The sequence below is a fragment of the Acanthisitta chloris genome, unplaced genomic scaffold (genome assembly GCF_000695815.1).
Source record: "Acanthisitta chloris isolate BGI_N310 unplaced genomic scaffold, ASM69581v1 scaffold30244, whole genome shotgun sequence".
NCBI lineage: Eukaryota > Metazoa > Chordata > Aves > Passeriformes > Acanthisittidae > Acanthisitta > Acanthisitta chloris.
In genome coordinates this window covers 79778-102581 of record NW_008668195.1, presented here as the reverse complement: position 1 = coordinate 102581, position 22804 = coordinate 79778, and the positions used below count along the sequence as shown (strand labels likewise).

The 22804-nt window shown below is 38.6% G+C and overlaps 1 protein-coding gene across 2 annotated transcripts in view; it reads right to left on the bottom strand.

Annotated features, from left to right (window-relative positions):
• ITGB6 (integrin, beta 6) overlaps positions 1 to 22067 on the bottom strand; it is a 30358-nt gene extending 8291 nt beyond the window's left edge. Inside the window, exons 1-12 of one of the 2 annotated variants that reach the window (XM_009072802.1) lie at positions 22010 to 22067; positions 21486 to 21562; positions 20677 to 20756; positions 17692 to 17896; positions 16523 to 16769; positions 15513 to 15678; positions 14814 to 14975; positions 13967 to 14062; positions 8555 to 8644; positions 3712 to 3846; positions 3076 to 3493; positions 2291 to 2513 (exon numbers count right to left, since the gene is read on the bottom strand). In XM_009072802.1, coding sequence (XP_009071050.1) covers positions 2291 to 2513; positions 3076 to 3493; positions 3712 to 3846; positions 8555 to 8644; positions 13967 to 14062; positions 14814 to 14975; positions 15513 to 15678; positions 16523 to 16769; positions 17692 to 17896; positions 20677 to 20756; positions 21486 to 21546 — 1883 coding nt within the window. In that variant the 5' untranslated portion in view covers positions 21547 to 21562; positions 22010 to 22067. Of the gene's footprint in view, positions 1 to 2290; positions 2514 to 3075; positions 3494 to 3711; positions 3847 to 8554; positions 8645 to 13966; positions 14063 to 14813; positions 14976 to 15512; positions 15679 to 16522; positions 16770 to 17691; positions 17897 to 20676; positions 20757 to 21485; positions 21667 to 22009 lie in introns of those variants that run through there. The other variant, XM_009072801.1, reaches the window with a different exon arrangement.
• Between the last annotated feature and the right edge of the window lie 737 nt (positions 22068 to 22804).

Below are 22804 nucleotides of genomic sequence, written 5' to 3'. Positions count from 1 at the left end.
ACATTCATTTTCAAAAACTTAAAAAATAAATATTCTGAACACTAAATATTTTCAGACTAACACCAGCTGAAGGAATTCCTATCAGATGAATGATATCTGTAATTGACTTCAAAGAGATCAAGCTGGGGCACCTACTCTTAGTCTGCTTTTGTTGAAAGTCAACTGAATAATGTATTAGAACACCTTTCAGGTGTCTCAACAGTTGTCTTTTGAATGTGATTACTTGTCTTAGGAATTAGATTCTAATTGTACCAATGAAATTTACTCAAAAATTATTTTTATTGAATGGTGGAATGATTGAAATACTATTAAAAAACAGAATCTAAGCCAATTACTTTAGAAATCTCTGAAAACCTTTCCATAAATTCAATGAGGATTTTAATAAATCCAGAGTTTATTAATAGAAAAGGAAACAGAAAACAATTCATATTGGACAATTTCTGATGAAAAATGTATTTGCTTATCCTTCACAAATAGCTTCAGCCAGATTGAAGGACTGAGACTCTGAGAAGCAGCCTGGAGGACTGACAAAAGAAAAGAAAAGAAAAGAAAAGAAAAGAAAAGAAAAGAAAAGAAAAGAAAAGAAAAGAAAAGAAAAGATAAGAAAAGAAAAGAAAAGAAAAGAAAAGAAAAGATAAGAAAAGAAAAGAAAAGAAAAGAAAAGAAAAGAAAAGAAAAGAAAAGGGAAACCTGCAACAAAACATCCTCCAAAAATCTGGCCATCTCCTGTAACATTGAGTTACATATATCCATGGGAATATGCTGAGGCTGCTGAGTTTATCTTCAGGGGATTGGGATGACCTTATCATTTGCTCTGGGGATGGTGAATAGTAAAAACGAGAGGGTAATGGGATCTCCTCTATCTCATGGAGACAGTGTTGTTGGTTTTGTCATATTTGCCATGTTTCTCATACTACACTCTTTTTCTCAGCTGCCTGAGATTGATCTCAATCTCATCTGGCCTGGTCTTTCAGCTCTCTTGGTTACCCTACCTAGGTATTCCCAATGTTCTCTCTCTTCTGGCTTTTTGTGCCCTGCATTTCAGCAAGGGAAGACACTGGAACAGAGACAAAAGATCTAACACTGCATACAATATACATGTTTAAATGGGCTAATGCAATGCCTATCATGTAACCTTATATTCCTTATTCTCTGCCAAACTAGGCAAAGCAGCAGCATTGTCCTTCCTGTTTAGAGCAGTTGCATGCAGATTTTCTTTTTACTTTAAGCTTTGAACAAACTGAGAGACTTGCTTTTGTCAGTCAAATTCAGCACTGACGGAAATGATGCCATAGAATAGCTTCTAACTCAGATATGGTGTAGACTGCAATGACAAGTATGAAAATCCTGTGGTGGAGAGCTAGCATGGGAGAGAAATGGGCCTCAACTCTAAATAAGGAGACAGGACACTATCATGAAACATTATGCAACTTAAACTGGCTCAGCACTCAGAAAACAAAGCCAGGGTCATTAAGAACATGCATTGTGTGAAGCCTAATTCAACTTCTAGCTTAAATTTCCACTGAAGACTGGCTCAGTTTGGCCTATAGCCCTGCAAAAGCATGGGTGCACTTAGAGTGATCAGCTTCACATGCTGCGTATTTTTGGTTGCTTTTCCTGTCATGCACCATAGCATGCACCTTGTGCCACAGCAGGAAAGCTACATGAATTTTGTGTGCTCAGTGAACAGAAGACATTTTGCAATTTACAGTCAATTTATCATCAATTTATACATGACATACAGCTAGCCACTGATTCATCCCCAGACTATTACCTAGTTTATCATACTTGCATCTCTTTAATTCAGCCAAGCTTAACTGAATTTGGACTGTGAATTTGCACATGTAATCCTTGAGTGAACAACTGACCTTATTCATTCAATATGCATGAGAAGAGTAATACAAATGCCAAATGTTTCTCTAAGTCCTCATTTTTGCTGTAGCAGCTGTGCTGAGACATTTTCATTCTGTACTGTGGTCTGGAAGGAGGTTCATCTGTTTTTGTCATATAAGGTCACCATTCTGATTAGTTGTATGGCCAAGGATAGCAGTGGAAGTGTGAAGTTTTACTTGTGCTTTAATTGTTTTCCATAGAGTCCTTTTATACAAAAGTAATGCTCATGAATGGTTGATAATGAGTTATGACTACCCCTCTCAAAGGACAAAGAAGCTCCTAGGTTTGGGTCTGCAAATCAGATTTACAGACACAACAGTGAGCACACTGCTGAAGCAGTATAGGAAATAGATACTTGGATGATACAAACATCAGAGACGTAAAAGCAGCACATTACCGCCTGGAACTGCAGGGGTCACTGCAAAGGGGGCATTTTTCACACGTTTGGCCTGAAGCCCCTGGATGGGTGCAAGCACACATCCCACAGATGCATTCTCCTCTCCCACTGCACAGTGTCCCATCCTCAGCAATGCAGGTGCTGGTGTCAGTTGTGCAATTGCAGTATTCACCAGTCCAACCACTGTGGCACACGCATTCCCCACAATCACAGTCACCATTGCCTGGAAAAACATTTATTATACTTCAAATCAGTCTCTTAGTAAGAATCTGAATGATGACCTTTAAAATATTCTCCTCAAAAGAAGGTATTTTTCCCTCTCCAACTCTTCTTCCAAACATCTTTCTTCCTCCCCCAGCATTTTCAGTTTTAATCCAGAGGATCAAATTTTCACTTGGACTGACTCTAAGCTAGTGCAGCTCCATTCTCTTTACTGGAGTCCTCCAGACAGGTCTTGTCTCCTGACAGTGCACAACCTAATGGGTAAAAAGCAACCTCTTTCATTCATAGCAGCGTAATTTCAGCCTATCTATTCAGCACAATCTCATCGCTGGTTCCTGTCACTTTAATGCTATTCCTATTGTTTTGATGTAAATACTTCTGATTTATAATGGCATAGCTCAGGAAAAATTGTTTTAAGTCTAAAGACCATTCAGAAATAGTAAATTACACTTTATGCAGAATCGATCACAACTGAATATATGATGAAAATACAAGCTCATAGCTAAGGGTGAGTCAATAAAGTTCTAAATGCAGACAGTAAAAATAGCACCAAGGGACGATACCTCCACACTGAAGCCCTCTGTGCCTCACACACGAGAAGTCATCGCACTCGCAGTTTGGCCCATACACGTTTCCATATGGTGACGGGTGGCACACACACTGCCCACAGTAGCAGTCACCTCTCCCACTGCAGGAGCTCTGCTCAGCTGAGCCCTTGCAGGAACTGGTGCCAAGGGAGCTCTCGTTGCACTCGCAGTGTGGCCCCACATACCCTGGGCTGCAGATGCACACGCCGCACTCAAATGATCCTTTCCCTCGGTTGCATTTTGGGCTGTTCACCTCGGCCTTTGCCTGACAGTTACAGCTGCATAGGGGATGAATTTCCATTTCCAGCATGTCATTGAGCCCCACAGGTTTTATCATGAGATGCCTTCTGGTTTTTTCACAAGAAGAGAGACTTACAGTCACGTTGAAAGAGACCTGGAAGAGAGAGTGGGAGCTCTTGGGACCTGGAGCACCCGGAGCTCTGCACGGGGCTTGGGAAGTGCATGCTGCGGGCAAAGCAAGAGGGTCATAGATACTGCCTAATTTTTGGTAACTTGTTTGGAGGAAGATTGTTAAATAAAGAGCAAACTCTCTACCTTAGTGTCCTAAATTCTCTGGACCTCATGTCTTTTGAGAACTTGTTCTTTACTTACTGTGTCTCCTACTTTCACATGTGAGCATTTCTTCTGATGTGGAAGAAAGGTCCCATTGTTACAGATGGCCGTGAAGGAGAGATTGAGACCTTCTGTCTCTCCCAAGATCTCCAACTCCACCTCCGACCTCAGCTCCTTCAAGGAAAAAAGCATGAGATGAATGGAGCAATAACACTGCCAAGTGCTGACAATGCTCCTCATCTGTGTAACGTGGACTGTAACTTATCCCAGCTTACACAGGGGTACACTTATGCTTTGGTGCTTTGTTTACAGACCTCTCTATTGCGAGAAAAATGGGGAATGAGCAAAACAAAGCAAGTACCAACAGACTCAGCTTTCAGTGACAAGCAATGGTGTTATCAGTTTAATATCCGCTGTCACGGGGCTTATTTCCTCCCCTTGCAGGAGAACAAACTCAGTGTTTTATTAAATCATCTTTCATCACTTTGCTGACTGCTACAGGTTTTCCTTTAGGTCTGGTCTTACTGAGGAGTGGATTTGTGCCCCTGATTGCATTGCTAGCTCTGGTCTTTTCCTGATTAGCCAGTCTGTGTCAATATTTCTCCCTCCGTTGCTTTCTTCTCCTGATGGAAATTCCTGCTTCTTGAGCTTTTCGTGCTATTTCAAGCTGTATTCAACAACATTCCCATTTCTTGAATCAATTTGTTCAACCAAACTTTCATTTCTTAAGTCAAAAACTGTCTCCCTGAACTCGCTCACACCAGGTTTTTATATTTTAAGTCTTAAAATATTTTATAGCAGCTTTGCTTACACAGCCTTAATCCAAAGCCTATCACAGACCTTGGGGAAATTCCCTATCACTTCATTGGCCTGTGGATCCAATAAATGGAAATTTTTCAAAGTACCTCAGCAGCTGCTGAGTAAACATCTCACTGACTTGACTTTGTGCTCTGCTGAGTTTAACTGCTTACAAAATAGCCCCTGCCCTTCAATCAGAGCATGAGGAGCTCCCTGACCTTACCTCAGTGAGTCATTCTAGTAAAGGTATCAGGATGACTCATTAGAGTAGAAGTTTGGTGGGGTAAATCCAAGTAAGAGTAGAATAGGTATAAACCTGCATAAGCAACTAGTGCCTGTCCTTTGTACATGCCCTGGATTCCCTGGAAATTTGTCTTAGGGTTGTATTTGGTGAGTTTTTTTAATGTCTTTTCACTTGGAAAACATTGTTAGTAAACCAAAGTAACCTGTCGTGCAAGACGGGTTCATGCAATACCCAGAGCTCTTTCCAGCATGCAGCCTGAGCAGTAAAACTGTGCCCTGGGCATCAGATTGATCATGTTGGTAGCTCTGGATATGTCCAAATTTCCCTTAATGTTTGTTTTAAAGTTAGGTGCTTATGCCACTATTGAAACAACACAGAGAGTCTTAGATGACAATTTGTTTGCAGTGGCTGGGCTCTCACAAAAGGACCCAACATAGTAAACCTCTAGATAAAACTGTTGGTATGAGCTAATGTTACAGGAGATATCACCAGTAGTCCCTCTTGCACCAACTACAAAACTACAAGGCTCAAATACAGTAACTGTGGGAGAAAATTAAACGCGGCTGAGCACCAAGTTATAATGCTTTGAATTCTGGACTCTGTATTGGGTCATTTCAATGTGCCTTGCAGTTGTGAGAGAGCAAATTACATAACTTATGCCACCAAAAATGAACACATAAACTGTGACAAACTGGAGTTGTTTAGATCTTAATATCTGTGAGCACTTCTAATGATGTTTTAAATCTACTAAGCTGCCTGGCTACAGTCTGAGGACAAGTAGCAGACAGTTTAGTGAGCTTTTAGCCATTCAGAGATAAACATTTGTGGTTAAAAAAATTTTCTGAATGAAACAACAGACAAAGCAGTGTTACATACTTGTGCCCTTGTGTTACCTGTCCTTTTTAATACATTATTTCTTTGGTCTCCTTTTCTTGTAAGTGAAAGGAACAAACACCTTAAAAAATAAAAGAAAAAAAAAGGGAGGATTTTTTCTGGAAATTTTAGAATCTTGGAATGGCTTTAATCAAATGGCCTGCTATCTGTCACGATGCATTTTAGCCTACAGCTCTGCAACACAAAGTTATGCAGAATTCAATGCTAAACAAAGCAGGCAGAAATATGCTTACAGAAGAAAATGAATCATACTTGGAAAGAACATGAGAATTCCTTGTAACAAATATTTTGACAGCTCAGACTTTTTCATCTTGCTTACTTCCTCTCCGAAGCTTTTAGACGGCAACACATGGTGAATGGCATTAGCAAACCTTGTGTTTGCACAGCAAGCAAAGAGTCGAAAACATTTTTAAAAGTGTTAAAAGATTTAGCCTAACTCTGCTCCTGGGGGGCAAAGAGTTATTTATTTTGTTTTTGTGAGTAAAGAAACAGAGACACAGGGCATTGAGTTACACTGCTGAAAGTATCATGAAAAGTCTACGACAGAAGTGGCATTAGATCTTCTGTTTAGTATGTGATTTTTTAACTGCAGGTCTACCCTAATTTCCCCCTTCATAGTCAAAACACAAATCAAGTATCTTCACTTACATCAAATAAGGTGATTTTCAATGTTTTCTGTTTGGAAGATTCTCAATCATGAAGCAATAAGATTGTTAACCTTTAAAGTTAAGTGTAATAAAATGGACTTCAGGAAATTTTGAATGTGACATGTTTCTACTTGTACACTTTTTACATCCTGAGATGTATGTGGGATTTTAAGACCCTGTGAACAGCTCTGATGCCTAGTCTAGACATGCTGCACCTGGATGATGATGTGGCAAGCTATGGCCCAAAGGCAGAAGCACCCTTCCTGCAGTCACCTCCCTGCCACTCCTGGAGTGGAGCAAGTACAGAACTCAGAGCTCCCTCCAAACCATGCCCATGGAATGGATGAAAACAGGATCAGCTCTGGGAGCTGGTCTGCTCAAAGCATGCAGCAGCTAAAAAAGCCTGCAATGTCCTGAGTCTATGAGCCAGGATGAGAACAAGACAGAGGGCATCGCTTAGTGCTTATATAAACCTTAGTTAGCCCTGTACTGTGTACTGCAAGCTCTTCTGGTCTCCACATCTCAGGACGCAGTCAGAGTCAGGGAGGATAAACAGACAGCCTGATAAAGTTACCAAGGGGATGGAATAGCCAGGGAGAGGCTTAAAAGTCTGGGATTGTCCAATCTGGAAAGAAGATTGGTGAGATGGAAGGTGCCTCAGTGATAGAATACTATGAAGTCATGAATATATGAAGGTGAATGAAGAGCTGTTATTCACCAAACACTGCAACATCAGAACTAAGGTGCACTCAGTGAAACTTTAAAGCATAGGGAGTAGGTTAAGATGGGAATAAGCAAAACATATCCTGACAGAGAAATTACTTTTGCTACAGAGCCAGCAGAGACTGAAAATATTGGCATGTTAAAAAAGGAAAGTACAAAAAAAATCGTGAGCAATAGGAACATAAGCAGATGCTAAGGGGAAGGGGCAAGGATGCGCTCTCAACACTTCCAATGTTCCACCAAGGAACCATTCTGTATTTAATGTTACAGCAAAGGCACCAGGACACAGCCCTGGGACAGTTGTTTTGTGTTTTTCCATTACTTACTGGACAACAAAATGGTATTTTGGCTGTCAAATGTAGGAACCTCTGTCTATACATTAGAGTACCAGCTTGAAGAAATCCTGATAGGAACCAGATGTGACTAATATCAGGTTGGAATCCAGAAGTGAAATCCTGTTACCAAAGTTTAGCAATAGCTTTGCTCATGTAAAGATTTCCTCACCTGTATTTATTACAATTTGCAGATTCCAAAGATTAACCCTCAAGTTCTTTCCTTATACAATTTTCCATAGAATGGGGAATCTTCTGGTATTTTGTATTTCATTTAAAAGTCATAACTCACAAATTGTATTGTTTTCATAAGAATTATAGGAGTTAGATGAATTTGGTTTGCCTTCCAATCACCTACTCATAAATATCTCACTCAGGTGTTAGAAGGAAGAGAAGAAAAAAAAGTAAGGAAAGAAACAGAAGCTATTTCCAAAGAGTTATTTGTCATTGTAGACAACTAGTAGAGCAGGTTTTAAATAAATAGGGCTGAGATGGAAGAAAGAAATCTATGGTATATCAGCATAGATGTAAATGAATATATCTGTGTAAAAACCTGTACAACTGTCTAAAACCATTCCCCTGACAGAAGAGAACCAGACACCCAGGATACATTTACAAACAAAGCTCTGAAGAGCAGCACTGTGTTATGTTCCTGACATCGCTACAGTGTATCTTCGTATTACCTAAACAAACCCATTCAAGTCTTGGTATTACCTAAACAAACCCATATTGGCTCCTGTGTTCTGCTTTATAAAACCTCAGAACAGCCTCACAGGGGCAGCATCAAATTGCTAAAGCAGAGGAGAGCACTGTGCACAGGATAGTGCTTTTCTCCCCTAGATATTCCTGCAAAGCAGCTCTGGTGGCAGCTACCGAGGGGGAGGGAGTTGAGTCCTGGTCGAGGTGTGGAACTGGGAGACCTGAATATTAAAGAAGGTTGAGAGTAGGTGTGAAGTACAGGGCTATGAAGAAGGCAAGCCAGATGCCATGCTGATTTGAATTCAGCATTCCAGTGGAACTAAGGAATGACAGAAGGTCATAGGAATTTTGATTCTGTGCTCACGTAATCCTCGGAATGAATGCAACTTTTGCTGTTAAGGTCAGCACCTAACATAAAAAGTGTTGCAATCAGTGCATAAAAAGAATCAGACACTTGTTTTTACCAAGTGCAAGTTTTTACCAAATTGCAAGCCAATTTTGAACATATAAACATGAAGGAAAAAAACACCATGTAACCATCTTACCTGATATGCAGCAATGATCAGCTGGAGAATATTTCCAGAATCCTTCTGTAGTCGTCCAACGGTAGCTCCAGGAATAAGCTTTGCATAGTTCTGGAAACATAAAAAATGAATTTAAAGCACTAGGTGACAAGGATCTACCATCTGGGGAAAACAAAAAAAGGAAAAAGTCCAACCAAACAATAAAAATAAAATCTACAAAGAAAAAAACAACCACAAGAAAACCAAATGCATCGTAGCCAACTAAAATAACTGTAAGATTCCTGCAGACTCCATAACACATCCTGATGAAAAAGTCTATGGGAAGAGCTAATTTCACTGAAAATTAATTGGACATATATTCCTAAATCACCTTTGTGTTCTTGGATGTTTGATACTATAGTAGTCCTCAAGCTATTTTTCAAATTTAGAAAGAAGTCTGTCAACAGTTGTGCTTTTCTCTAATAAAAATATCCACAGATTCAGCTGCTCTACTGTTGCTGTACTACTCAAGAGTCTCGAACCCTAGATTCAGCAACAGCAGTCACTTTTTAATCTTTGCACATGTATCCCAGTGGTCTGTGGCTATGATGGATTGTATGTTGAATTTATGCTAATAACAGTTTAGCAATTTATTTCAGCAATAAGTTTTCTTTCCTTTTTGCATTGAACTGCATTGTGACACTAACATGACACCTGGCAGCTAAAATTTAAATATGCTGAATTATAATTTATCTTGCCCGATTGTTAAATACACGAACTTCTCTTGCTCATATCCTTTGGAATATAGCACGTTCATCATTAAAAAACACATCGTAGCACTAATTTTCTTTTGTACTTTATCATATCATTGCTGTTATTAAAAAAAAAGATAAAATACAGAGAACTATTAATAAACATGGACAATTTGATACCCTTATATCCTTCTTATACTTCATAGCTCCAAAAGCTCTGTGATTGCTTTATATGTTATGTATGGAATAGTTATCATTCATTAGATTTCTAAAGTGCTATTGTAAATCACTGGGATTAACTGCATTTAATGTTACAGCTGGAGAATTTGCATTCCTGACTCCTCCTGTGATTAGTGTCCTCTCAAGGATTCTTGGAATATTGAAACTCTGCATTTTGTACATGTAGAGCTTTTGTGAGAAAAGATGATAAATGTGGAATTTAAAATCGAGCCCCCTTTAATCTGTGGTATGCAAAACAAACAGCAGGGACATACTGCTCTGAAGACTTTGTTTGATCTTTCCTCTTTGAACAAAAATTTCCTGCATGGTGATATAAGGATGATGTTTCAAGCCCAGGCTAAATGTGTATCTCCAGTCCAGTGGCTAAACCCTACCTTTTAACTAATATTTCTGTTTCACCATTAACAAGGTGAGGCAGATTGATGCTTTTTTGGGTGCAACTATTGTAAAACATCCAAACAATGCCACGGAATTTAGTCTTTTATTCATTACTCATGAATCAATATTCATTAAAAGGGGAACTGCCATTTTATAGAGGAACTCTGATTCATGTTAGGGAAATTTGACAATTATCTATTTGAATATTGGGGTTATGTCTAACTTTTAGCAGAGTAAATGATAGAAGAATTTTCATCATAAATAGAGTGCATGCCAGATATATAGAAATAATTTGAAATTCTCTGCAAGTGTGGAGATGAGAGTATTTTTAGTTAAAGTTTCAGCAGCACAATGCAGCCTGAAACTCCAATTTTCAAATCGTATTCTCCTGTGATATAAAAAGAAATAATTCATCCAAAAAAGAGTAATTTCTGCTTGAAAAGAAGTGCTGCTTAGTCAGGATTAAAGAGGGAGTCTTTCCCTTATCTAAATTTGAATAAATTTTTAAATAATTCTGCTTGAAACCAAATAGTATCAACAATAATAGCAACTACTTCATGAAAGCTTAAAGACTACTGTTTTCCATTACACCAAAATAGGATTTGTCAAAATATAATTATTCACACATGCTTTTTGAGTGAATAGCTTTTGTAGAATAAAAACATCCCCTGCTGCTTTGGTAAGACTCAGCTGAGACTGATGATGCTAAAAGCTAGACATACATTAATATATTTTAAGACACTTTTCTTGGAAAAAATATCCTTTTTATATATAATCTCAAATTATCAGGGCTCAGTGTAAGGAGTTTTCTTTCATCTCTTGCATTTACTTTTGAGTGGCTGTATAAATGTTTCCACATGACTACTTCTAAAGTTCTTGTGGTCAGGGAGGACATCAGACCTAAATGATCTCTTGCGGTTGCTGTGCAGTAGCTGTTTGGATGCATGGAAGGATCAAAACCAGCACCAGTTCTGCTACAAGCACATGTGTTCTGTGCTTGTGCCATCTGTAATATTTGTGTGCTAGATAATAATATACGTGCATGTGAGGGGATAAACTGAAAATTCAGTTGAAGAGGAACAAGAATATTACATGACTGAATTATTTTGGGCTAGATTGTTGGGGATTATACAGAGCTAGAAATACAAAATATATATTTGACAGTCTGAACACTGCACTTAAGACTAATGGAATCTATCAAGCCTATTTAAAGAGGTGCTTTCTAAGTCCTTGTGGTGATTTTAATGCACGTTTGTCCCTAAGAACTAAATTATAAATAGCAATGGTCACTATTGTGATCTGATATTGTTAGATGCTGAGTTCAAGTAGATTTGAGATATTTGGGGAGAGGCTTTCCACCTGAAAGGATAATGGGGAGAGTTATCTGAGGGAGACTCCAAAATCTTCACCACTGAAGCTTTTAAAAAGAAGTGGAACGCCAAAACAGGAGTGGTTCAATGGTGATGTCCAAGTGCTGTTTTAGAGTGCTCTGCCACCTCCTCCACGTTACCTGAGCACTGGCCTTTCCACAAGCATAACTCTCATTGTCTTGCTCTGTTCTTTTTACATGCTTAAGCACAGATACAGGTTATTTGCATTTATATTACAGATTTGCATCATGCAGATGAAAACATGACACCATTGCCCTGTTTGCACATACACTCTTGTGTATGTTTGCATGTACACCCTGCATATACCCTTGAAAGTATACTTTACCGTAGAAAAATTACACTGAGTGACTTGTACGTAATTTTTGTACTTGCTATGGCTGATTTTCCACATCATCTACAGGACAAAAGGCAGACCATTTCATCTATAGCTATCTAAATGAGTGAAAGAAAACACTATTAAAAGATGAAAGCAGCAGGTATAATATATTCAGTGGGATTACTGTATACCCAACAAGATAGAAGATAGTTGGACTTCCTTTTTCTCTGACAAAGAAAGTAACAAAAACTATTCCCTAGTTGGGTTAACCTTGACTTGCATTTTTGTTAGCTATAAACCTTTGTTTAGTGTTCCCAGTGAACAAAGGGTGCCACCTGATAACTTTGATATGGATATAAGACACAGGGATATTGAAAGAGAAACACCCTGTTAAGAGCACTTTTGGCCAACTCTGGGGGTGACCACCAGCAATTTCCAAGAGAAAATACAATGCCATCAATAAGAGGAAAGTTTCTCTGGACCAAATAAGGCTCTGTAAATCATAAAGATATTTCCAAATTATCTTCCTAGAACAGCAATGTCTATTAAAATCGGGAAAAATATTTCACCTGTTGTTAATTGGGTCTCTATTAAAACTGTTGAGCAATAATGAGATTTAGTAAATGTTCCAGCTCAGTATTCAATAGTCTTTAAGAAAGCCAGGCAGTCAGTGCTTCAAGATGCAGAGCATTTCCTCCCTTGTCAAGACTGTAATCTGAGAATCAGTTTATGCAAGATGTGACTCTTGTCACTTCTGTCAAACAGCTGGAGCATTAGTCTCACTCAAGACAACTCTACCACTGGAATCAGTTGTAGAAGTATTGGGGGGGTCTTCCCTGGGTTGCATAGAAGACAGACACAGAAAACCATCATACTGGCGAGTACCTCAAGGACTCATCTGCTCTCTCTTTTTCCCTATTCTTTCTTCCCTATTTTCCATGTGGTTTTCACACCAGAGGAGCACCTCTCTACTCATTATTGTACTTTTGGTTTTAATGAAGAATGCTGAGTGAAGGTTTTTCCTTTGGAAAGCTGAGCTTATTGTATCAGTAGGATCACCCTTATTGATTTTCTCTCAATCAACCTGAATAAATTTGATACAAGGATGGGCACATGGTGTGATCCTTGGGGATGTCCTGTGCAGGGCCAAGAGTTGAACTCATTGATCCTTGTGGGTCCCTTCTAACTCCAGACATTCTGTGATACTGTGAAATCTGGAGGCACAATTTCTCTCTGCTTGTCCCCTTTCAAGCAGCAGTATGTGGCCAGGCAGCCAAGTTTAGGCTGCTTATTATCCACACTGAACTCTTATCTAGAATTCTTTTTGCATGTGAAGATTCCTTCCCAGCAGCAGGACTGGACAGAAAATGAAATAAGAATTGCCAATATCTGTTTTATTTTATCTCAGTGGGCTTTTGCTCAGATTCACTGCAAGAAGGAGTGAAGCAGCCATTGGTGGCTTTGCCTCAGCTCACAGCATGCAATGGGTCAAAAGCAGCACAGGGCTGCAGGAGGGCTTGTATCTGTGGAGGCTGAAAACAGATGCCTGCACAGATGACCGGTGGAGCTGCAGGTATGAATGACATTCAAGTTATTAAAAATATGGATTTTGCATATCTGTAACCACTGCTCCTCTATTCCCTCCTCTCTCCTGGCTCCCATTTCCCATGACATGACTTCACAGAGCAGGAAATTACTTCACTGAATAGGATTCTGCAAGTTCTAATGTCAAAACATCCTGTATTGAAGTGTTTTCCTTCAGTAGATATGAGGAACAACACATGAGGAAAGAGGACTTTTTCCAACATCTTTTTTTACCTTCCATCTTGAGGCTAGTTTGCTATTCGTTCCATTGGAAAGAGACACAGAAATAAAGAAAAACAAACAAACAAACAACATCGCCCAAAAAAAACCCAAACCAAAAAAACCCTCAAAACAACACCACCACTAACAACAAAACCTACCAAAATCTCACACTTGAACATGAAGGAAACTGCATGTTTCAGAAGGTGTTCTTGTCTTATAAAACTAAGAAAAGTTCAACTGTCCTCTGGCCTTATAAAATACGAAAGGCTAATCACAATGATTGCACTGAATAGTTTAGCAATGCTTATTTTGACAATCCTTGACTTAAAAGATTAGTGTGATTCAACTTGAAATCCAATTTAAAAGTTACCTTTTAACAGGTCATCAAAATCAATACATGAAGTCCTTCTTAAGCAGAAGTGCTTTCTTCTGATACACACTTTCCTAGCTATTTTTATTACAGAAATATCTTGCAGAATTTGGTCGTAAGTACTAGAATTACTGTATCAGCAGTGCGAATGGGTGAACTTGAGAACAAGTACTCTCAAACTGAACATTTTACTTTGCTCACCTCATATATGTGAACTTGCTCATTTGTTACAGCAAAAATTAATAGAACATTGTTCTGCACAAGTTTATCAATCAATTGTCCAATTGTGGGATACTCCTGCAAACAAACAGAAGAGAGACACATCAGTCTGTTTCTCATGTGCTTCCAGTTGCTAACCATCTTCCATGAAACACACATTCCAGTGATCATAATTAGCACTGTGTAGTATAAACAATAATTAGGAATACATGTATACAAAATAAAAGATGGTGTATATAATTTGCTCATGTTGTTCTTAAGGAAATCCCTCTGAGAAAAGTATAGAGCCAGCTACCATACTGGAAGATTTGGCTCAGTAGCATCTGTTAGATATGCATTTAATCCATCCAAAGAATAACATTGCACCAGAACAACTGGATATTTGTCATACACTGAGCACCATAGTGTACATAGTCAGCATTTTTAACACTGAATCTTAAGCTGGTACGTTCTCCTACAGGAACAGTGTCCTGCAAATTCCTGAACTGCTCCTGAACTCACAGCCTTTCAGGGAACATGATTAATGCAAATTTTGCCTTCCCTGCAGAAGGAAATACTAGTCAGTCCCATTCCATGTGCTTTCTTGGTTAGCAGAAATCAGATTTGTTCTTTCTTTTTTCCTAGCTATAATCTCTCCTAATTCCATACAAAGACACTGTTCTATGTTTAATGAAATGTGCGGTTACAAATAAGAGTACCTGAAATACCTGGATTCCCCAGCTTTTACACATGACAGTGTTAAAAGTATAATTCAGTAATTTTCTAAGTTGTTCATGTTGTCTTTACATTTTCAGAATGCAAGAGTTGTACAAAATTCATAGTTAATTACCAGAATAGTTGACATGGAATATTCATTATTGTGGTCCAAATGACAGTTCCCGTCATTAGGAATAACAATGCCTGCCAATTTACTGTCCATTCCAAAATGGGAATCAGCATCACTCACAAACACCAGCAAATGTAGAGAATCATTCCTCCATCCAATTTTTTCCTGTCATTTCAAACACAGCAGTTTAGCAGGTTATATTGCATCACAATAGAGAAAAGCAGCAAAAGATTTGGAGAATGGCATCCCAAAATGAATGAAGGGTATGATTTTCAAGGGAGCATCACAGACAACACAATGTCTCTTAAGAGATGATGTTCATTCTATTGTCTTTGGCTAACATTTTGTCTCATCATCTCTGTGTTTATTAACATGGGCTGGTCATATTCATGTCAATCTGCTTACTACTCTGAACACAGTTAATAAAAAACATTGAAAGAAAAAAAACAATCAAGAAAACAGACCCAGTAATTATCTGGTTATTTGGGATTATTTATCCTGTGTAAATAAAAAGAAACACTAAAATATTGCAATATGCATGTTTTCCTTGCTACAGCCAAAAGTATTTTCACACAAATCTAATGAGGCTCTTGGACTGCATTAAAAATTCTTGAAAAATAATCCACTTTGAATTGCTACCATATAATACTATGAGTGGTAATAGACAGAATAATTAGTATTATACCTAGAAGTTACAATTACCTTGCAAACAGCTGCCTGCATAATTGCATCAAATCCTCCCTCTGGAGTGTCTATATTAGCAGAGATTCGCTGTCCTTTCACAATTTCATTGAACTTTTCAGCATCATTTGTTAGTGGCAAAACATGTTTATATCCAAAGGTGGGTAAGCACTCATATGGTACACTTCTACAAGAAAAGTGCGACAGCTTATGGATAATAGAGTCAGAAATCATTACAATGGCTACTTCAAAGGCCTGCTTGGGTTAGTTTCTGATCATGTGTTTCTCTTCTAGTGAAAAACATCAGATAATTAAAGAGCATCCAGTGAGATGGGAAATGGAAACAGATCTGCGTAAGGGCTGGGGAATGCGTCCCACAGCAGACTAATTCAGCCAGTTACCAATGTGCAGCCCCTGCCATGCTCCCTGCTGTGCCTTGGTTTCATACTTGAAAGCACGTTGGGACCTGTAGCCCCTTAATGACATTCAGAGAGCACCACCAAGCTTCTGCAGTCCCACTCCAGGCTGCAGAGCACAGCTTCTCCCGTGTGTAGCTTAGGAAAGGGCTAGGGCAGCGTGGGTTTGGGGAGACAGATCGATCTTAAGGGATGAAAGAACACTGGAAAACAACATCGATGGCTAAATGAAACTGATCTCCTGTGTAGAGTTTGACTGTGCACCTCCTTAGTATAGTGTCATAAATAATAATAATCCTTACATATATATGTATGGTCTAGAAAACTAAAGAAAAATACATAACTATAACAACTATTCTGCATACCTGTTTGCATTAAGCACATTTGTAACTAGCAGCTAAAAAGCAGACTCACTCCCAGATTCCTCTCTCCAGATAACATAAGACTCAAGAGATTAATGATCAGAGTGTGAAACTAAACGAGACAAATCTTGTTTCACGAACTGACTCATTTACAGCTGGAAGAGGGCAGAGGTTCCAGGGAAATTGCTGAATTGAATTAATATTATGACTTAATGTTGGCAGGCAAACAGATGTCAGGACTTTCCCTGCCTACCTGCAAGGGTTGTTTACTTCTGCAGCTGTAGTTTTGATAAATGGTGAAACTGGTTTTTCAACAAAAGATCCAAACCCCAGTCTGAAGTTGCTTGTCAGTTTTGACATTTCTTTAGAAAGAGTTGAACCCAGTTCTTTGATAGTATTCAGATCATCATCCATGGAGGCTGAAAGATCCATGAGGTAATAGAGATCAATTGGATAATCTTCAGTCTGGCGAACCTTGATGTGTATTGTTTCTTCATGTCCTATTAAAGTCATGGGAAGGTGGGATACATATCAGCACTTCTACACAGAAGTATGAGCAATGCCAATTTCTTCATAAACTTCGACATGGTAACTATTACCTGGTATTTGAAATCACCAGTAGCATTAACCAAGTAACTTCAAAAATCCTCTGTTAATAAAAGTCTTAAATGAGGGACTGAAAAATTCAAAGGAGTTCTAATGTGTTTTATTTTCTAAACAGTTCTTCAGTAAAGCCATAATCACAGAATTAAAAACTGATTGCTATAATTTGAAAAAATATGAGAACATCATTCAGCAGTATGCAGCTTTGGAAAATTTAAATAGGAAGCTAATCAAAACTAAAGGTAGCACTTACGAGTCATACCATATACGTTAGAAATTTAAAGAAAGCCAGAGTGTACACAGAGGTTTTGTTCTCAGTTCCAACACTATGAAATGACCTAATTGGATGTCTCTTACTTTTCTTTATTCCAAATTTTCTTCATGAATAATTCTCATCTCAAGGACCCCAAAGTAGGTCTGGAATGTTACCAAAAATATGACTGGTACCTTGTAAATCCTCAAAGCAAGATTTTATGCTGCCTCTGAGGTACACTGTTTGCCAGACCTGTGGGGGAAAGGCACAGGAGCTGGGCTGGGAAGGTGCCAGGGCATTCCATTGTCTCCCTGCCACCTCAATGGCAAAAGAATAGAGAAACTAAAAATATATATCCTTACTTGTATGATGTACCCAACACTTCTGAAAGTATTTTGAACTCAGTTGAATCTAGTTTTCATGTGATGAGTCAACAGATAATTTTGGACTCAACACAGGTTTTCATCTTTATTCTGTCAAGATTTTTTTAGACCATTCAATCTGAGAAACTTCAGTATATTGCATTGTCTGAAAAAAATATCCCACATCTATGAACTGTGATTTACCTGGGCGCAGCCTGAGAGTTAATTTTTGAGGAGAAATCTGTGTGATATCAGAATTGTTCTTCTGAGTTGTTGTAGTTAGGGGCTTGTTTCTGTGAATTTCTACTTCTGAACTGGGAAATTCAATCAAATTCAACTGGCATCCTTTTGACAAAAGGTTTTCTGGGGTATCACACCTCCCATGAATTCCAGCCGAGTCTGTGTAATTCTAAAGCAAACAGGAGAAGGAAGGGATGAGTCAAATATTTTTACTGACCAGCCACCATCAACTTCCAGATGAAAGTTCAGCCCAAAGCAGGGAACAGAAACAAAGGTGCAAGTTAGCACAAACTAGTGCAGAACTAGATCTAGGTGGCACAAAAACCTAGATTTGCCCTTCATGGATCATGTCACACAGGTGTATAATTAATGTAACTTACACCAACTTGTTATCCTGGGAAAAACTACTCTATTGTTGGGGAATGGGAATTGTGCCACTCACTGCATTTGGCTTCTTACAGTCCTAGACACGATAATACAAAGCCCCTCTGAGCCCCTGGATTTTCTGTTACAGGATTATGCCACAAATTCATCAGTCTTTCCTAAATGGTTTTGAACTGCTGATAGAACCACATCATTTAATAACAGATGCAGCCTTGCAGATAATAAACTCCTAGGCTTTTTGTGATAAATCGATTGTGGGGTACCCAGTGTTCACTGTTTCTTTTTTTCTGATCTACTCTTTCTCCTCAGCACTCATTTAACATGTTCACTGAAGTAGGTACCAAGCCCTTGTTCCTCTGCCTGGTGCCCAACAAGGACCACAGCCTGCCCCCACCACTCCTCAGCACTAGTGGGGCTCCCAGCACCCCCACATCTATCTGGTTACATTTGGCCCAGCATCCTACTTGACCTTCTCCCGTCCAGAGGAAATCACAAGCCTATCGATATCAGATGGATATTTTGCAGTTAATTTTTGTTACTTAGTTTAAGGCATCGATATGCATTCCTTTCCACAACACTGCTTACAGGGTAGGTACAAACCCTGTGTAGCAATGGAGTTAATGTTTAGTTTTACAAAGAGGCTTCTGTGCTTTATTACCATTTCCCAGCACTAAGTTTAGATCCTCAAAATCAGTCAGTTGCCTCCTGAACTGGAAACTGCTCTGTCCTGCAAGGTCTTTTAACCAAAATCTGAGTGATGCCTGGCAGAACCAGCACTGAAACATTCGATTCCTGGCCGATGGTCATGATCCCACACCACTGAGCTGCTCTTCTCTCCTAGGTTTGGGCAAGCAACATGGGGTTCAGCCATGAAGCCACAAATACTCTTAGAATTCAATCACAAAAAAACTTTCCATCCAAAGCAAAACAAATTTCTTTTAAACTTATTAAATCCAGAACTACAATCCTTTTCACCAAAACATCACCTTTCATGCCTGGAAACTGCGAGGGATCTTGTATATTTTGGTGACAGCAGTGTTGGGACACCTGCTGGGAACAGGGGCTTATTATTCTTCAGACTGAACTTGATGCCTTTGCTCAGGTGAAACTGTCACCCACTACTTGAATACAGTGCATAAAATACATGTGCCATTATAAACCTTTCACAGGGAGATCCATGTCATTGCCTTTAGTTACAAAGTTTGTAACTTTTCGAAACGTGTGAAGAGACAACCTCTTATTTCAAATAGAATTACAAGGTGTGTTTTTATCTGCTTTATTACAGAAAGCAGTGGTTTCTTTGGAGGCACTTGTATTTGCTCTGACACTAAAGCTCCTGTGTCTTAGGCACTCTTTATATGCTGTTCTCTAGCAAACAAGCAAATGAGCTAATGAGCAAATAAAAGAATCTTGTTTACTACTCTGAAGTTTTCAACAGTTACACAGTTTTGCATATTTGGTTTTGTTTTAAGTCAATAAATTATGTTGGGTTTTGGTGTTTTTTTTCCTGAAAATACATGGCAGTAATCAAAATTATGTGATCCAATTGCAAGAAAATTCTGTTTATGCAAACTGCAAAGATGTTTTTTAGAAATGTTATTTTTTTAAAAAGTGCTGCTTGGTCTTTGTGAGCTATTTCATAAAGCAATATGTTAGTCCCACCCTAGGTATCATTTTGCTTTACACAAAAATAATAAATACCTTTAACAGCAATGGTGTAAATCAGAAACTACAATGAAAAAGATTAATTTTATTTCTCTGTTATTTCTGTCAAGTTTTTGATTGTAATGGCTGACTATCTTGCTAACGTTAATGAACTAAGAGCTATAATATTTACTGTGAAGTGGGGAGATATAATTTAGAATCATTTACAGGTGAAAGTTTTAAAAACAGAGATTTAAAGTCACTTGTCCAGGGTTACACAGAAAATCTAAAACAGATGTATAGGAAACAAATCCAGATATATTTTTTAAAGTTAAATGGTTCAGCCAAAACACATCTATATCATACTAATTATAAAAGCAACACTATCATCAAACTTTAAATCAACCATAGATTAATCATTTGTATATGCATATTTTACACCTGCAAACTTGTGCACTGTTTACACCTGCAAGGCTTCTGTTTACGCTGTCTGGCTTGGCATGCAATATGTAAGGTACAGTCTGGCCTCTGGCTTCATGTCTGGTGCTTCATCATCAGTGCTGTGGGTGAGTCAGCCCTCAGGCTGATGATCTGGGCCCCTCTAACAGCACTTTTATTTCTGCCTTACATGAGGAAGGTTGATGTTGTTGGCTTTTTAAAACAAAGCAAAGTAAACCCAACAACAACTAAAACCCAAACAAACAAACAAAACCAACAAAAACCCACCCCAACCATACCCCAACAATGAATAATAGACTTTAAAGGGTAGATTCAATTCCACTTCTGATCCCCAGGAAGGCTTCACTAAGCACTGCATGTATTAAAAAACCATGGGCTGACCCAATTAAGTCAATATTTCATCACTCCGAGCGACTACAAAGACTTTAAGTCTCACTTTGAAAATTTTTTTTATCACTCTACCTCTTGCAAACACCAAGCACAGTGTGGTCCAGAAAGCAAACAATCTTCACAAGTCACTGCGTTTTTCTGAGAACAGGTCCCTAAATTTAAATCCAAGAAGATAAAAGGCTATTAATAAATGTGCTTAATCATTCAATTTTTGAAGAATCTTGTCATTTAGAGAATGTGGGAGGTGGAAAATGCACACATTTAGTCATATTTAGGACTACTGATAAAATTCCTTCTAAATGGTAGTTCTATTGGTAGAAGATTAACTCTCTAATAAAGATTAAAACCTCAGAATTGCTGGCAATTAACATACTTACTTCTGCATGCTTTATGGGTGGCATTTACTGAGAACGTTAACTTGTTTTCTCCAGTGCACCTGATAAAGTCTTACATGTATTTCTGGTACGCTGTAGGTAAGTCATTTCCAGCATAACCAGGAATATTAAAAGAGATTTATGTTCACTCTATATGCTTAAAATTGCTTCACTCAGCTCTGTAGATGCTTTTTATTATTTTTATTCATCGTGCAAGTACCAGTGAAACACTCAATCACATGTATAATATTAAGTTTCTCGGCAGATCAACCTGTGATTAGTGTAAATGAAATTGCTCAAATGTCTGCCTCTTTCAAACATGTTGTGCTATACAATGACCACCAAATCACAGATGAATCGGCAGTGTAGCCCTACAGCAGTCTGTATAAAAAAAAGTCATTAAATAGAAAGGAAAGATTAATACAGCAGACAGAAAGGTATTTTGTGTCAACTTCAAGCAAGAAACAATGCAAAAGTGGATTTGAAATGGATCTCCCTGAGCCTTACCTTGCACATAGTTATTTCTTTGCAGAAATAGGAAACAGAGGCAAAGCAATTCAATCCCCATTCGTTTTCAGTGCTGGCTGCGTGACAAAAAATATTAGCTTGTTAATTATCGCCTGCGTGAAGGTAGAATGTTGTAAAAATCATACATTTCCAAAGGGTATGTTTTCAGGTGTCACCTACACTGGATTGCGAGGAAACTTCAACCCCGGCGGGACAGACCATGAACAAAAGTGAAAACAAGGGCTACCTGGGCAGGTAGAGGACAAGCTGTGCATACAGTAACATGAACATGGTTATCACTTCCTTGTTTTCCCAGACTCCTTATAAGGTATAAGGGGAAAATTCATTCAGGTGAAGACTTCTGTCAATCCCAGTCACTCTGGGTCCTAGAGCAACCCAGACAAGAGACCAGGTTTGCGTGTGTACAGCAACCCTTAAGAGGCTCTTTCAAAATAACACCTTTAATTGTTCCCCGAGGGAGTGTGTTAGGGAGACAGATTGTTACGACTGCCAAGTGAGTATACCTGGAAAGATGCAAAAATCCCATTTTTTCAGATTTCCTGAGGGAAACTCGTAAGGGCAACTGTGGGGGGGAAAAAAAAGCACATATTAAAATTGAGGATGTGGCCTCAGTACTTCCAGATACAGAGTACGTGGATTTTATTAACAATGCAAACTGAAAGGGAAATGGTGTAGTTGTGGATTTTTTTAATATGTAGAAGGACAAATAACTGCATTTCCAGTTCTGCAACTGACTTGGAAAAAAAATCATGTGAGCTTTAACTCTGTCTAATAAGTGACCAAATATTCTACAGCACAGATACAACTGCGTAACAATTATTGCTATCTCTCCCACCACACCCCCACTGCAACCTTAAATGAAGGCAAAATATGCATTAGTACCACCTTATTAAAAGGAAATAAAATTTCTTATTTGTAGATTTCATCTCTTATTCTCTGCTATTGTCTGTTTTGAAAATCATTTGTTCAGGACATAAGTGTTTGGAGTAGACTTTACACAGTGCAGTATAAAATTATGATTTAATCACTTGTGTTGCTGGTCTGAAAATATATCTCCTTTTCCTCTACAGTCAAAAATCCTACCCAAAGTTAGCTCATAAGGACTAGATTGCTTTCCTCAAGCAAGAGAGCTGGCAGGATCAGACCTCCCCTTTCAGACTGGTAGTAGCTGCAATCTTGGGGCAGGATATGAAGGCAGGGATGGGTCTGTACTAGTTAAACATGCCTGAAACATTCTTGGGCACTGAAGCCAACTGGCACAAAAAGACCTGAGTTTATGCTTGCGAAGTGCCTATTGG